This window comes from Apostichopus japonicus, chromosome 4, assembly GCF_037975245.1.
Source record: "Apostichopus japonicus isolate 1M-3 chromosome 4, ASM3797524v1, whole genome shotgun sequence".
Classification (NCBI taxonomy): domain Eukaryota; kingdom Metazoa; phylum Echinodermata; class Holothuroidea; order Aspidochirotida; family Stichopodidae; genus Apostichopus; species Apostichopus japonicus.
The window spans coordinates 360558-379262 of record NC_092564.1 but is presented as its reverse complement, the minus strand read 5'-3'; the positions used below and the strand labels follow the sequence as shown (position 1 = coordinate 379262).

General features: G+C 36.2%; 1 protein-coding gene across 1 annotated transcript in view; it reads right to left on the bottom strand.

Moving 5' to 3' along the window:
* LOC139966043 (separin-like) overlaps window positions 1–18705 on the bottom strand; it is a 56762-nt gene that overhangs the window by 10671 nt on the left and 27386 nt on the right. The window contains exons 13-17 of the mRNA XM_071968677.1: window positions 16732–16936; window positions 15203–15354; window positions 14344–14474; window positions 9414–9557; window positions 8815–8988 (exon numbers count right to left, since the gene is read on the bottom strand). Coding sequence (XP_071824778.1) covers window positions 8815–8988; window positions 9414–9557; window positions 14344–14474; window positions 15203–15354; window positions 16732–16936 — 806 coding nt within the window. The remainder of the gene's footprint in view (window positions 1–8814; window positions 8989–9413; window positions 9558–14343; window positions 14475–15202; window positions 15355–16731; window positions 16937–18705) is intronic.

Below are 18705 nucleotides of genomic sequence, written 5' to 3'. Positions count from 1 at the left end.
TTACACTGAATGGCAGTAGTGTTCAATCTTATCTAAACTTGTCCACTACTGTAGATGCAAGATGTAGATGCAAGTATATCAACACAACTCACAGCACATAGTATATCAACATACCTCTCAGCATATAGTATATCAACACAACTCTCAGCACATAGTATATCGACATAACTCTCAGCACATAGTATATCGACGTAACTCTCAGCATATAGTATATAAACACAACTCTCAGCACATAGTATATCAACACAACTCACAGCATTTAGTATATCGACATAACTCTCAGCACATATTAATCAACATTCAACTCTCAGCACATAGTATATAGACACAACTCTCAGCACATAGTATATCAACACAACTCACAGCACATAGTATATCAACATACCTCTCAGCATATAGTATATCAACACAACTCACTGCACATAGTATATCAACATACCTCTCAGCATATAGTATATCAACACAACTCTCAGCACATAGTTTATCGACATAACTCTCAGCACATAGTATATCAACATACCTCTCAGCATATAGTATATCAACACAACTCTCAGCACATAGTATATCAACACAACTCACAGCACATAGTATATCAACACAACTCCCAGCACATAGTATATCGACATAACTCTCAGCACATATTAATCAACATTCAACTCTCAGCACATAGTATAGCAACACAACTCACAGCACATAGTATATCAACATACCTCTCAGCACATAGTATATCAACATAACTCTCAGCACATAGTATATCAACATACCTCTCAGCATATAGTATATCAACACAACTCTCAGCACATAGTATATCAACATAACTCTCAGCACATAGTATATAAACATACCTCTCAGCATATAGTATATCAACACAACTCTCAGCACATAGTATATCAACACAACTCACAGCACATAGTATATCAACATACCTCTCAGCATATAGTATATCAACACAACTCTCAGCACATAGTATATCGACATAACTCTCAGCACATAGTATATCGACGTAACTCTCAGCATATAGTATATAAACACAACTCTCAGCACATAGTATATCAACACAACTCACAGCATTTAGTATATCGACATAACTCTCAGCACATATTAATCAACATTCAACTCTCAGCACATAGTATATAGACACAACTCTCAGCACATAGTATATCAACACAACTCACAGCACATAGTATATCAACATACCTCTCAGCATATAGTATATCAACACAACTCACTGCACATAGTATATCAACATACCTCTCAGCATATAGTATATCAACACAACTCTCAGCATATAGTATATCAACATAACTCTCAGCACATAGTATATCAACATACCTCTCAGCATATAGTATATCAACACAACTCTCAGCACATAGTATATCAACACAACTCACAGCACATAGTATATCAACACAACTCCCAGCACATAGTATATCGACATAACTCTCAGCACATATTAATCAACATTCAACTCTCAGCACATAGTATATCAACACAACTCACAGCACATAGTATATCAACATACCTCTCAGCACATAGTATATCAACATAACTCTCAGCACATAGTATATCAACATACCTCTCAGCATATAGTATATCAACACAACTCTCAGCACATAGTATATCAACACAACTCTCAGCACATAGTATATAAACACAACTCCCAGCACATAGTATATCGACATAACTCTCAGCACATATTAATCAACATTCAACTCTCAGCACATAGTATATCAACACAACTCTCAGCACATAGTTTATCAACATACCTCTCAGCATATAGTATATCAACACAACTCTCAGCACATAGTATATCGACATAACTCTCAGCACATATTAATCAACATTTAACTCTCAGCACATAGTATATCAACACAACTCTTAGCACATAGTATATTAACATACCTCGCAGCACATAGTATATCAACATAACTCTCAGCACATAGTATATCAACATAACTCTCAGCACATAGTATATAGATCAACATAACTCTCAGCACATAGTTTATAGACACAACTCTCAGCACATAGTATATCAACATAGCTCTCAGCACATAGTATATCGACATAACTCTCAGCACATAGTATATCGACACAACTCTCAGCACATAGTATATAGACACAACTCTCAGCACATAATATATCAACACAACTCTCAGCACATAGTATATCGACATAACTCTCAGCACATATTAATCAACATTCAACTCTCAGCACATAGTATATCAACACAACTCACAGCACATAGTATATCAACATACCTCTCAGCACATAGTATATCAACATAACTCTCAGCACATAGTATATCAACATACCTCTCAGCATATAGTATATCAACACAACTCTCAGCACATAGTATATCAACACAACTCTCAGCACATAGTATATAAACACAACTCCCAGCACATAGTATATCGACATAACTCTCAGCACATATTAATCAACATTCAACTCTCAGCACATAGTATATCAACACAACTCTCAGCACATAGTTTATCAACATACCTCTCAGCATATAGTATATCAACACAACTCTCAGCACATAGTATATCGACATAACTCTCAGCACATATTAATCAACATTTAACTCTCAGCACATAGTATATCAACACAACTCTTAGCACATAGTATATTAACATACCTCGCAGCACATAGTATATCAACATAACTCTCAGCACATAGTATATCAACATAACTCTCAGCACATAGTATATAGATCAACATAACTCTCAGCACATAGTTTATAGACACAACTCTCAGCACATAGTATATCAACATAGCTCTCAGCACATAGTATATCGACATAACTCTCAGCACATAGTATATCGACACAACTCTCAGCACATAGTATATAGACACAACTCTCAGCACATAATATATCAACATAACTCTCAGCACATAGTATATCGACATAACTCTCAGCACATAGTATATCGACATAACTCTCAGCACATAGTATATCGACATAACTCTCAGCACATAGTACATCTACATAACTCTCAGCACATAGTATATCGACATAACTCTCAGCACATAGTATATCGACATACCTCACAGCACATAGTATATCGACATAACTCTCAGCACATAGTTTATCGACATAACTCTCAGCACATTGTATATCGACATAACTCTCAGCATATAGTATATCGACATAACTCTCAGCACATAGTATATCGACATACCTCACAGCATATAGTATATCAACATAACTCTCAGCACATAGTATATCGATATAACTCTCAGCACATTGTATATCGATACAACTCTCAGCACATACTATATCGACACAACTCTCAGCACATAGTATATCGACATAACTCTCAGCACATAGTTTATCGACATAACTCTCAGCACATTGTATATCGACATAGCTCTCAGCACATAGTATATCGACATACCTCACAGCACATAGTATATCAACATAACTCTCAGCACATAGTATATCGACATAACTCTCAGCACATAGTTTATCGACATAACTCTCAGCACATAGTTTATCGACATAACTCTCAGCACATTGTATATCGACATAGCTCTCAGCACATTGTATATCGATATACCTCACAGCACATAGTATATCGACATACCTCTCAGCACATAGTATATCAACATAACTCTCAGCACATAGTGTATCAACATAACTCTCAGCACATAGTATATCTACATAACTCTCAGCACATTGTACATCGACGTAACTCTCAGCACATAGTACATCGACATAACTCTCAGTACATGGTATATCGACACAACTCTCAGCACATAGTATATCGACACAACTCTCAGCACATAGTATATCGACATACCTCACAGCACATAGTATATCGACAACACTCTCAGCACATAGTTTATCGACATAACTCTCAGCACATAGTATATCTACATAACTCTCAGCACATAGTATATCAACATAACTCACAGCACATAGTATATCGACAACACTCTCAGCACATAGTTTATCGACATAACTCTCAGCACATTGTATATCGACACAACTCTCAGCACATTGTATATCGACATAACTCTCAGCACATAGTATATCCACACAACTCTCAGCACATAGTATATCGACACAACTCTCAGCACATAGTATATCGACACAACTCTCAGCACACAGTATATCGACAACACTCTCAGCACATAGTTTATCGACATAACTCTCAGCACATAGTATATCAACATAACTCTCAGCACATAGTATATCGACATAACTCTCAGCACATAGTATATCAACATACCTCTCAGCATATAGTATATCAACACAACTCTCAGCACATAGTATATCAACACAACTCACAGCACATAGTATATCAACACAACTCCCAGCACATAGTATATCGACATAACTCTCAGCACATATTAATCAACATTCAGCTCTCAGCACATAGTATGTCAACACAACTCACAGCACATAGTATATCAACATACCTCTCAGCATATAGTATATCAACACAACTCTCAGCACAAAGTATATCAACATAACTCTCAGCATATAGTATATCAACACAACTCTCAGCACATAGTATATCAACACAACTCACAGCACATAGTATATCAACACAACTCCCAGCACATAGTATATCGACATAACTCTCAGCACATATTAATCAACATTCAACTCTCAGCACATAGTATATCAACACAACTCTCAGCACATAGTATATCAACATACCTCTCAGCATATAGTATATCAACACAACTCTCAGCATTTAGTATATCGACATAACTCTCAGCACATATTAATCAACATTCAACTCTCAGCACATAGTATATAGACACAACTCTCAGCACATAGTATATCAACATAACTCTCAGCACACAGTATATCGACAACACTCTCAGCACATAGTATATAGACACAACTCTCAGCACATAGTATATCTACATAACTCTCAGCACATAGTATATAGACACAACTCTCAGCACATAGTATATCGACATAACTCTCAGCACATAGTTTATCGACATAACTCTCAGCACATAGTATATCGACATAACTCTCAGCACATAGTATATCGACATAACTCTCAGCACATAGTATATCGACATAACTCTCAGCACATAGTACATCTACATAACTCTCAGCACATAGTATATCGACATAACTCTCAGCACATAGTATATCGACATACCTCACAGCACATAGTATATCGACATAACTCTCAGCACATAGTTTATCGACATAACTCTCAGCACATTGTATATCGACATAACTCTCAGCATATAGTATATCGACATAACTCTCAGCACATAGTATATCGACATACCTCACAGCATATAGTATATCAACATAACTCTCAGCACATAGTATATCGATATAACTCTCAGCACATTGTATATCGATACAACTCTCAGCACATACTATATCGACACAACTCTCAGCACATAGTATATCGACATAACTCTCAGCACATAGTTTATCGACATAACTCTCAGCACATTGTATATCGACATAGCTCTCAGCACATAGTATATCGACACACCTCACAGCACATAGTATATCAACATAACTCTCAGCACATAGTATATCGACATAACTCTCAGCACATAGTTTATCGACATAACTCTCAGCACATAGTTTATCGACATAACTCTCAGCACATTGTATATCGACATAGCTCTCAGCACATTGTATATCGACATACCTCACAGCACATAGTATATCGACATACCTCTCAGCACATAGTATATCGACATACCTCTCAGCACATAGTATATCAACATAACTCTCAGCACATAGTGTATCAACATAACTCTCAGCACATAGTATATCTACATAACTCTCAGCACATTGTACATCGACGTAACTCTCAGCACATAGTACATCGACATAACTCTCAGTACATGGTATATCGACACAACTCGCAGCACATAGTATATCGACACAACTCTCAGCACATAGTTTATCGACATACCTCACAGCACATAGTATATCGACAACACTCTCAGCACATAGTTTATCGACATAACTCTCAGCACATAGTATATCTACATAACTCTCAGCACATAGTATATCAACATAACTCACAGCACATAGTATATCGACAACACTCTCAGCACATAGTTTATCGACATAACTCTCAGCACATTGTATATCGACACAACTCTCAGCACATTGTATATCGACATAACTCTCAGCACATAGTATATCCACACAACTCTCAGCACATAGTATATCCACACAACTCTCAGCACATAGTATATCGACACAACTCTCAGCACATAGTATATCGACACAACTCTCAGCACACAGTATATCGACAACACTCTCAGCACATAGTTTATCGACATAACTCTCAGCACATAGTATATCAACATAACTCTCAGCACATAGTATATCGACATAACTCTCAGCACATAGTATATCAACATACCTCTCAGCATATAGTATATCAACACAACTCTCAGCACATAGTATATCAACACAACTCACAGCACATAGTATATCAACACAACTCCCAGCACATAGTATATCGACATAACTCTCAGCACATATTAATCAACATTCAGCTCTCAGCACATAGTATGTCAACACAACTCACAGCACATAGTATATCAACATACCTCTCAGCATATAGTATATCAACACAACTCTCAGCACAAAGTATATCAACATAACTCTCAGCATATAGTATATCAACACAACTCTCAGCACATAGTATATCAACACAACTCACAGCACATAGTATATCAACACAACTCCCAGCACATAGTATATCGACATAACTCTCAGCACATATTAATCAACATTCAACTCTCAGCACATAGTATATCAACACAACTCTCAGCACATAGTATATCAACATACCTCTCAGCATATAGTATATCAACACAACTCTCAGCATTTAGTATATCGACATAACTCTCAGCACATATTAATCAACATTCAACTCTCAGCACATAGTATATAGACACAACTCTCAGCACATAGTATATCAACATAACTCTCAGCACACAGTATATCGACAACACTCTCAGCACATAGTATATAGACACAACTCTCAGCACATAGTATATCTACATAACTCTCAGCACATAGTATATAGACACAACTCTCAGCACATAGTATATCGACATAACTCTCAGCACATAGTTTATCGACATAACTCTCAGCACATAGTATATCGACATAACTCTCAGCACATAGTATATCGACATAACTCTCAGCACATAGTATATCTACATAACTCTCAGCACATAGTATATCGACATAACTCTCAGCACATAGTATATCGACATACCTCACAGCACATAGTATATCGACATAACTCTCAGCACATAGTACATCTACATAACTCTCAGCACATAGTTTATCGACATAACTCTCAGCACATAGTATATCGGCACACCTCACAGCACATAGTATATCAACATAACTCTCAGCACATAGTATATCGACATAACTCTCAGCACAGTTTATCGACATAACTCTCAGCACATAGTTTATCGACATAACTCTCAGCACATTGTATATCGACATAGCTCTCAGCACATTGTATATCGACATAACTCTCAGCACAGTTTATCGACATAACTCTCAGCACATAGTTTATCGACATAACTCTCAGCACATTGTATATCGACATAGCTCTCAGCACATTGTATATCGACATACCTCACAGCACATAGTATATCGACATACCTCTCAGCACATAGTATATCGACATAACTCTCAGCACATAGTATATCGACATAACTCTCAGCACATAGTATATCGACATACCTCACAGCACATAGTATATCGACATAACTCTCAGCACATAGTATATCGACATAACTCTCAGCACATAGTATATCGACATACCTCACAGCACATAGTATATCGACATAACTCTCAGCACATAGTATATCGACATAACTCTCAGCACATAGTATATCTACATAACTCTCAGCACATAGTACATCGACGTAACTCTCAGCACATAGTACATCGACGTAACTCTCAGCACATGGTATATCGACATAACTCTCAGCACATGGTATATCTACACAACTCTCAGCACATAGTATATCGACATAACTCTCAGCACATAGTATATCGACATACCTCACAGCACATAGTATATCGACAACACTCTCAGCACTTAGTTTATCGACATAACTCTCAGCACATAGTATATCTACATAACTCTCAGCACATAGTATATCGACATAACTCTCAGCACATAGTATATCGACATACCTCTCAGCACATAGTATATCTACATAACTCTCAGCACATAGTATATCGACATAACTCTCAGCACATAGTATATCGACATACCTCACAGCACATAGTATATCGACAACACTCTCAGCACATAGTTTATCGACATAACTCTCAGCACATAGTATATCTACATAACTCTCAGCACATAGTATATCGACATAACTCTCAGCACATAGTATATCGACATACCTCTCAGCACATAGTATATCAACATAACTCTCAGCACATAGTATATCGACAACACTCTCAGCACATAGTTTATCGACATAACTCTCAGCACATAGTATATCTACATAACTCTCAGCACATAGTATATCGACATACCTCACAGCACATAGTATATCGACAACACTCTCAGCACATAGTTTATCTACATAACTCTCAGCACATAGTATATCTACATAACTCTCAGCACATAGTATATCGACAACACTCTCAGCACATCGTTTATCGACATAACTCTCAGCACATAGTATATCAACATAACTCTCAGCACATAGTATATCGACATAACTCTCAGCACATAGTACATCATTATTTAACTCTCAGCACATAGTTTAGCTTCCCCTCCACAACAAATAGCTACATTACATGCATACATAATATACCTCACAAAGCTTGAGATTCATCTCCTTTGTAGTAAAAGATGATGATGCACAAATATTTGAAAATCGTCTTGCAGTTTCACAGATATCCTCATATAATGATTCTTCTTTGACTTGACCAAGCAAAAGAACCTTCCAGCAACCAAAGAAAACTTGTTCATAGGACTCCATCAGATCCTGAAAAGGAAAAATGTTTTGACATACAATTTTGAAAGTACAAATGAATAGTCAGTACTTTTTCAGACATTTTTCAAAGTTAACTTTTGAGTTTAATAAATATTTCAAGATGAATATCTGACTTGAGACATATGGTTGAAAGTGCAATGTAAATGATACAAGGACAAACATTGAACTAAACTACCAAAACCAGTTGGTTCCAGCCACATACAAAGCTTGTGCACCTCCAACTAGATCCAATCAGTTGCTTTCTCCAAAACACTCTTACTTGTTCCTTACTTACTTCAAAAGTATATCATCTTTGTAATGTTGGTTATGTTTGCCATTCGATAGATGTAAATTGCACCTGTGCTCCACATTTGTACTGGAGATGGAGGCAGATAAGTTCTATTTCACCACAATAAGTTATGTTTTCTTTGGCATACCTTTAGTTGATCATTTAGACTTTGCCTGCTGGCCCACCAGACTTGCTTGTCCTTATTCTTGACAGTCTCCTTGCTCTCTTGAAAGACCTGGTTGAATTCCATCATTAGACTATCAGCTGATTTCTTCGACGGTCCAGAATCCACCTGTTTCAAAATAAATCATAAAATAGTACTTATATAGCATGTTCATCAGCAACGCTGCTCGAAGCACTTTACAGGAATTGTAACAATTAATACACAGTAAATATTTAAAATACAGGAAACATTCAAAAGCAAATAGTACAAAAATATCACCTAAGATGGCATATAACACCTTATATATTAAAAGAGAATCCACCAAACAAACCATAAGAACCCATGAAGCCATATGGTCACTTCAATCTCATCAAACCAGGACTTTTTAACAGTCACACATTTGTATATTAAACTTTGTCTAAATTTCTGGAAGTCTTACAATATCTCATTTAGTACAATGATATCCACAACTGATTTGGTGAAGCTTGATTACATGAGCAGAGCAACATGATATAAAAAAAAACACACTCCATTGCACTCCACTGCATATTAACTTATTTAATTTCTACATTTAATTTGTACATTTTATATCATATTGTGAATCCTTTTTTTCTTTTATCACACATCTTTAATAGTCTACTAGCAGACACTCTACTACTATCATACATTGATTTGCATGAGTTAGTATTGTTCTTTGAATCTGTTTTTTAGCCACATCTACTTCATGTGTGCTGTAGGCTGTGCTAGTGAATTCCAGTAACAAATTTGTAGGCATCACATACTTAGATAAACTTTCTCTGGCCTTCTAATCCCCTCCACTTAGCATTTGGCTTTGTCCAAATATTTCTTCTGTAACATAAACAGGTACTCCATACAAATCACTGAGGAATAATGTGATTGACCATTTTAACAAGCTTTAAAACAGCTACAGTACCGCTCACGTATAACTGGACATGTGTACACGCACAGAATCGTATAAACACGTTTAAACACGTACACTCGCGTATAAACTCGTTGACAAAGAAATTGCCGCGTAGAGGCCGCGTAGACACCACGAATAATCCCTCTACGAGTTTATAGCAGGAAATGCTATTGTGCTCAATGAATAGGGATTAAAGTCGCCGAAAGAGTTAGTGAGATGTTTAAAACAGCCGTTTCTTACATCGTAGTTTAAGAGGTGATATTCACTTTGCAGCGAAGGGGATGAAGTTAAAGTGTTTGATGGCATAGATTGTTTTTTGTTAATTGGGTTTCTATTCAGTGTTTCTTTCCCCGACTTTATTTTTCAGTTGCAGAGATTCTGTTCCACAGAGGATTAGTTTACTTTGAATAGTTGTCAACATTTTGAAGAAATAATAAAGTATTACTAAGCATTTCTTTGTCAATTTTTATTTAATTTACCGTTGGTTCGTTGGAATGAAAAGAAAATATTCCACCGAACAACTCTGAAGCAGGGCCGGTTAAAAACAAAACATGTTTTTCGCCCGTGCAAGGGGCATCCTTTTTCCTGAATCCCTGGGTGTCTATTCAGATTACAAGCAATCTAAACTATCATTAAATAATATTTTGTAAAGGAAGCCACGTATTCCGAACTAGTATTAAAGCAATGAAAAGAAAAAATAATGGCCGCCCATTTTTTTTTAAGATTTAGTACGAGAAACATTATTTTATTTGAAAAAAAAGAACTCAAACGTATGGTAATTCTTTGTCGCAAGAAGTGTGTTATTGGAAAATATGTATTGAAAGAGGCAGAGAAATTGCCGCAAAACGGCGGACCTTTCATATGAAAATATGTAAACGTTCATTGAACATCCTGTTCTCCCTCAGTTGATTTGAGTAGGCCTTTGCTAAAACAAAACTTTAATCAAAAAAAGAGGTGTTACGTAAAAAAACTTTTACTTCTTAGAATGAAGGAAAACAGTTTCCAATTGCATGACTTTTATCCTTGAATGTCCGTTTGCCAAATAAAAAACATTTAGGATCCACAGACTGATTGGCCATGACAAAAGTGTTCGAGCACAATTTAAAATGGCGCTAAGATGCTTACCAGCTCCATTCAACTTGACATTATAAGAACCAGTTGTAACCGAACATCAGAAGAGTAAAATCCACATATTCCAACAGTAAGTTTCATTTGAGGTTTTCGTTTTCCCATGTCATGCGTACTAAAACGTGATCACCAAATATCCCAACTGCAGGTGCGCGCGCGGAATATTGACTACCCTGGAAATCTAGGTCATGTCCTGGTTTCTGCTCACAAGCCTGACACCTGTTAATTTGGATTCCGTTCTGACCTAACAAGGAGTTGTTACAACCCTGCAAACTGCCAAAAAACGTGCAACACTATATTAACCCGTCTCGTAAGAGAGGAGGGGTGGCCCAAGCAGTCTCCCAGGTACCTTGCTTAGTGCGTGTGAGCTCAACCTTTGCAGCAACGAGCTTTACCCTGGATTCCTGGAAGTACAAGTATGTTCGTGAGATTTTACGCCCTGGGATTTGTTTCTCAATATGTTCAAATTTTGCGAATAACATTTCCTCATTGTCAAAAAACAAACTTCGATAACCATTGAAGATAAAAAAAAGGAAAATAACCGGACGATTGAACGGTGAGAAAAAATACACTTAACGTAGGGGTAAAACGTTCGTAAAATTTGCATATTACTAGTACTTTCAGATGTTTCCGACTTTTTAAACAGTGTTACATTTGGTGGCGCCTTGTGTGTCTGGTAATGGCAGTACGTTCGGCATTATCAATAAAAAGCTTAGCAACTTTTAAGGAGCTACGGGAGTGACATGTTAAAACATTGCAATTATTTAAAAAAAAGTTCAATACGTATCTCCGTGTTACATATTAAACATTAAACATTTTCTGTTGTGTCGGCAGGAGGTAAACAATAAAGTAACGATGCTACAGTGTACCGTATTTATATTCGTTGTTCAGTCTGGGATTTATTGGATTACTTCATGTGTTGTTTTGAAAATATTTTGTGCGACGTTTTGAGCCTAGGTAAAAGGATATTTTTGTTGAATGGAAGCCACTTAGAACCAGGATAAGATATAGTGGGAATGGTTGGTTGTCGCCCGACACCGATGGCCATTATCATCAATATGTCGATATTTCTCTTATTTCGTGTTACTGCTCCCCACTCCTTCTGCTTGAATTTTTGTTTCAAAAGGTTAGTAAATAGTTATTGTACATTGAACGCTTTTGTCAAAACTTGACGTTAGTTCAATATATTTCTTCGCAGCAATTTTGTGTTCAAAGTTGTATCACCTTTGACTTTGTTCAAATCATTAATTCACCTTACACGATTTTTCAACACTTTCTGAATGGCCAGGCCTATGTACTTTCAATATAACATACCAGCAATGGCCCTTGTGGAAAAAGCAATACACTGCATTTCAAAATATTTTGTTTGGCATCGTGCCAGGAGTGCAAAATAGAAACGCTACATATACAGTAGGAAAAGTATCCAAAGTCGCTTATGTTTGTGTTTACGAAAACATTTTATTAAAAAGGTAACCAATCATAAATTTCGACTGGTAAAACTTCTTTCGTTCCCATGGTGAAGTGAACCTGGGCAAGTTCGAATGTCGATGACCAATTTATGTTCCGTGACTAAAGTCAATGGGAATTATGTGTGTAAAAAATCGGGTCTTTCCACGTGCTATATATATATAGAAGTTTTACATGAGCGGAGCGAAATTCGGGGAGGCTCGTTGATTGTCAGGAAGCACTAATACCTAAGCCTCAATATTTGTGGAAAAAAATCGTAAGGGTTTTCTTCTGAAAATATTTTTTAATAGTAGGCCTAACCAAAACCTTGTCATTGCATTTTGGGGGAAGTCAGATCTTCAAGTTCAAATATTGTTTTTTTTTTTCCTTTAACGGTTATCGTGGTTTTCTTGGGAGGTATATACGGCGTAACTTTCGATGAAGGCTAAAAGGTAGGATAGGCCAAGGCCTACCTAGTTCTCATTAATTGTTACCTACATTCAATTTAATGCCCAACGGGTGGAACTCGTATAAATATTAACAGACTGGTGCACATTGTAATTGATAAAGTTTCCTTGCTGAAGTTTTCCTGCACTGATTGTATCGATCGTTTGTACTTCTAGTAGCGCTGTTTTCTTTGTTACTCTTATTCTTAACGGCTTAAGTATATGCTTACTCTGTGGTTGAATATTTTGGAAAGGCTTAGGAGACATTACTTGATGTTGAGTTTACCGACTCTTTTCTGCATCACAGTTTATTCTAACCCATAGAAGCTCTGCTATATAAAGCGGCTGAGAATACCCTACGTTTACAGATTATACGAGATTGTACGTCTTTACCTATTCAGGTGCACTGAAGCGAAGCCCTAAGCCGCGTAGACGCCACGTACACACCGCGTAGAAAGTCGCGTACAGAAACGTATAACATCGTATAATCGCGTAGATAAACGTAGAGTATACGTCTACGCGGAGTTATACGTGAGCGGTACTGTAAATCTGTATAAATGCTGGGAGAACTAAATATTGCATGTTGCTGTGTATAAATGCTGGGAGAACTAAATATTGCATGTTGCTGTGTAGAATCTTGCAGAAATCTTTCTGTTGTCTAGTAGGGATCAACCAGCAAAAATCCTATGTTTGTGCACTTTTGATGTTGCCAAAATATGTTTCAACACTACCTAATACTGTACATACTAGAAGTACTTACCTCTTCCCAATTTCACAATGAAAATATGAACAAACAAAACCCCTCAACCTAAGAGATTGGTCACCATGATATCATGTACTGGACAAATCAGTAGCATCTACAAATAATGTATTAATGTTGTTGTGTCATCAGTGGAAACTCTTTTCTTAGATAATTAACTTACTCTGCCATACAAAAACATGACCACATTCAATACATAGAGATTTGACTTGCCAATGGTAAATGAAAAACAAGAGGAGGTTGACCCCTCTCCAGTCGAGAAAGAAGAACAAAGCTGGTAGAGGTGAGACATCCAGAGGAGGAAGGACTTGCATCGACAACAGATAACTGACAAACTGTCCAACCTTCAATAGGAATTAATAATAAAACCAAAAGAGGACAATGGGTGAAAGACATTTAGAATTTAGAAAATCAAAACATATACACAAGGTCCAAACATATATTGAGAAACCAAACATATTGTAAATCCTGGTGTAAACAAGATAGTAAAGTACTTTTGGAACTCATTTGAAACTCTTAAAATATTTGTGAAATATTTTATGCATGTACCTAATAATAATGGTATATTTAAATCCATGTTATGCTTTTTGACTTTCTTCATACCGATTACATCAGAAAGATGTTGGTGCTTAGTCCGGTTAATGTTGACACATTGCCAATTCAACACCAACTACATGCAAAGGTTGAGTCAAATAGGGTGAAATGCTATCAGTGTTATCAAGTTACCTGTCAATTTCACTGATGTTTTTAATCATACATTGAATGGAGGTTCTAAGTACAACCCAAACATGAAACAAAGAAAGCATACATTCTCATGATATAGCCTAAATTAAATATCACTTTTAGTAACGAGTGAATAAATGTCTCAAAAGTATGTCAACGTATCAAAGACATATCAGTAACATGTAACCCTAAAACTCACCTCAAGCCGAACATTGCAGTTATATAGAAAAGTGTCACAGTACTGGGCCTGAATGATTTATTTTACTAATTACCAATTTCAAAAGCATGTTGAAATGTAAAGAACTGTTCGTAAATATCAATTAATGATATTATTGAACAAGGTTCTCACCTGCTGGTAGTATACTTGTTACTTCCTTGACAGAGTTCAAATCAGCACTGAATGAAAATAACTGGCTTGAGGTCAGCAACCTCTGGTGTTTACAGTGCTCCTTACATGAATCATTCTCAAGGCACTTGCCTTCTTCAAGGTGCTGCAATTTCCTGTTAAGTTTGCAAGAAATATTTAGGTTGATCACATTTACTGAAATAGATGATAAAAGTCACTGACTAAATTCATATAATGTTCACATATAATTGGATGACCCTCATACTAACCATTACCTCTATATGGTTGGGGACTGTTTTGCTGCTCCAAGTCAGCATTAGTGTTTATCAGGAACAGGGTACCCGAGAGCCGTTACCCCTTGGGTATCCCGGCACCCGGAAAAATTGTTTACCTTGTGTATCGCGATTTTCAAGAAATTACATATTGGATGCTATGATAAATGAATTATATTTTCCACTGACAGTGTTTTCATGTTCAAATACATAGGTGTAAAACCTTCCTCAATAATTTCTATTTGCTTTTGTTTCTTTCATCTAACTTGTTAATAACTTTATATAATTAACATCACTACTTACATTGCACTGCCGCCGCTACTTATGTTTCTCTCCACCTCTATTGCCATTGGATCAGACCATATAAATATCCAATTGAGCTCTTAAACAGTTTTCTCTACTACTATCTATTATGCAGGCCCAGGGTTCGCATTAGCCGCAAGATTCGCGCATTTTGATCGCATTTAGAATGAACGTTTAGTGAAAAGCCACTTGCGATTATTATTTTTTAGTTATTCCGTCTATAATCCATTTAGTAACATCTCGTAAAATTCCTTGTCAGTCTTTCAATAAACAAATGAATAAATAATAATTGTGAGAATTCTTTCAATTTCTTCCACATGGAAGCGTAACACCACACTAAGTCAATGGGGGAAATATAGCCTATACCCCTGAAATTGTGATGCAGTTATAAGATATCCATGGAATACTTTCATTATTGCTGTAATCTTCTACCACATGGTTGCCTAACACCACACTGAGTCAACGAGGTAATCTAGCCTAACCATCTGTTTATTAGCTGAAATTGTGACACAGTTATAAGGTATCCATGGAATATTTTCGTTATTGCTGTTATCTTCAACCACATGGAAGCCTAACACCACACTAGGTCAATGGGAAACAAAAAACATCACACTGCGTCGGATTCGGGCAATAAATTAGGAACCCGGTAGTATCGCATCGGGCGGGTATCCGGGTACCCCGTGAAAACACTAGTTAGCATGTTATAAACTATTTAATCAAAAACAGAAAGTATTTGTTTCCCAAAAATGTGATGTAATGCTTTATTGCTTTGAAGCTGATGTCTAATTCCATCATTCCTGTTGCATATATAGGTGGACTGAGGTAAGACTTTATGAATTCAGCCACATGATCTTTCTTTGCAATAATGATATAACTGAAGATACTACAGAATTATTAAGGGAAACATTACTTTGTCTGGAATTAGCCATGAAGATAAATCAATAAACAACACCTTACCTTAATTTCTTTGCCAAGCTAGTTAGCTTCTGATGTCGTAGTGTGACTGACATAGATTGGCTGAGATACTCTGCTGTCCTTTGTGGTTGTTTTTCACCCAAGCAAAGTGCCAAGAGCTGACATATTTTACGATACATTGGATTTGGAGCTGTTTTCCTAAGTAGAACCAAGGCTTCTTCTAAGAACTTGACAGCAGTTTCAATACCTGGAATGAATAAACCAGTTGTTGCATGATGTTTGACAGTATGAATATGTGATAAGTTCAAAGAATTGTATCCAGATATGGAAAGTTACATGGACATCCCCTACCTGTGTTACACAATTTAATTACTTATTAATGCAGCAGCCCTGTCAGCAATCTTTAGTTGAAAAGCCTATCTTTTCCCCTTTTCTTATTCCCCCATGGTGTGGCTAGTCACAGGTTTATCAGTTCTACCATTTTTAAGGTCTGTATATATCAAAATTAAGATACTGCAAATAAATGTGAAACTTGTCTCTGTAAAAGAGGCAGTTAACACATTGCTCCACAACAAGACATAGCCTAACCATTAAACATGGAAATCAAATTTTTATACAGTACACCACCCCTTCAACAATATTCTTATCTTATCCTATGTGGTAAAGCTCATATATTTTACACTTTTACCTCATCCAGAATTTAAAACCATTTGTACAAGAATCACACTTAAAGAAATTTGACCATTTAGACACAGTTTTCCAAAGGAAGGAAAATATCCTGAGATTTTGAGGCCTGACTATTTCAAGAATCAAGATCTGAACATTTCAATGAGCTATGAGGCAAAACTAAGCAAGAACCAGTTTGTACAGAGTATCAAGCAGCTCAGAGTTAGCTCATATATTGCTCATAACAAAATGACCATGATTCAAAGTAGAGATATTCTCAAGCAATGGAGTTGTAGGTCACTTTCAACAATCACAGAGTATTTAGAAAGCTTGTCTGTGATTATTTGGTAGCATACAGATAACAAGCTTCAGATCTTAGACCTACATGTTAGCACTGGCTTCTAACAGCCTTGGTTACATAAAGATACAAGCTGCAAAGGTCAACTCTCTTATATCACAAAGCCACTGCAAATGAAAACAGGAGTACAATAGTTGAAAACTTCATATAATCCAGATTTCACCTTAAAACATATGAGCCTGCAATTCAGTAACTACACAAGTATATTGAATGAAACACATTGAACAAAAAAAAATGTCTTGAAAAAAATTGATGATACAATAAAATTGTATTTATTTTGTATTAATATGTATGCTACTGACCAAAAAATATCATATCAATCAATTTTGCAACAGTAATTCCCATAATATCAATATGATAGTTGATTGTTACTGAGCCAAGACCATCATACAGGTTTTTAACCCTGTGCAGTAGTACACGGTGGAAATATTATGTTAAAGTTTTCATTTCCTCAAGATCTACATTTATTAAAAGAGGGTTGATGTTACCATGACAGTTGTATCCATTATGTGTGCTGCTCTTCAAGACAATCATATCTGTAACTTTAACAGTTGTACCTTCTATATTGTACAAACAGTAAAGGAATTGCAATTTATAATCAACTGGTCTTGTAGTGTTATCACTTTGTATTTCTACCTGTGGGAGTAATTCAATCCACCAAATGAGCCCAAAAGATAACCATACTGCAAACTAACTGCCATGCAGCAATTCCTGTGCTTGTTTCTGCTCTGCAGTCGAGACAAATGTCAAGAGTCAAAAACACAGAGCATTTCTGAAACACCTCAAGCAAGCTTGCCAGCTTCCAAGCAGTGTGAGAGATATTATTAAATTAGCTTCGTACCAATGCAATCTAATGTTCAAGCTATTGTCTTTCACAAAGACCCATTGATTACAAACTGTATGATGAAGTCCTTTCATCATTAATTATTTAAGTTAATTATTAGTAAATTTTTATTTTAAATATAAGCTTTTATATTTATATTTTAGTAAAT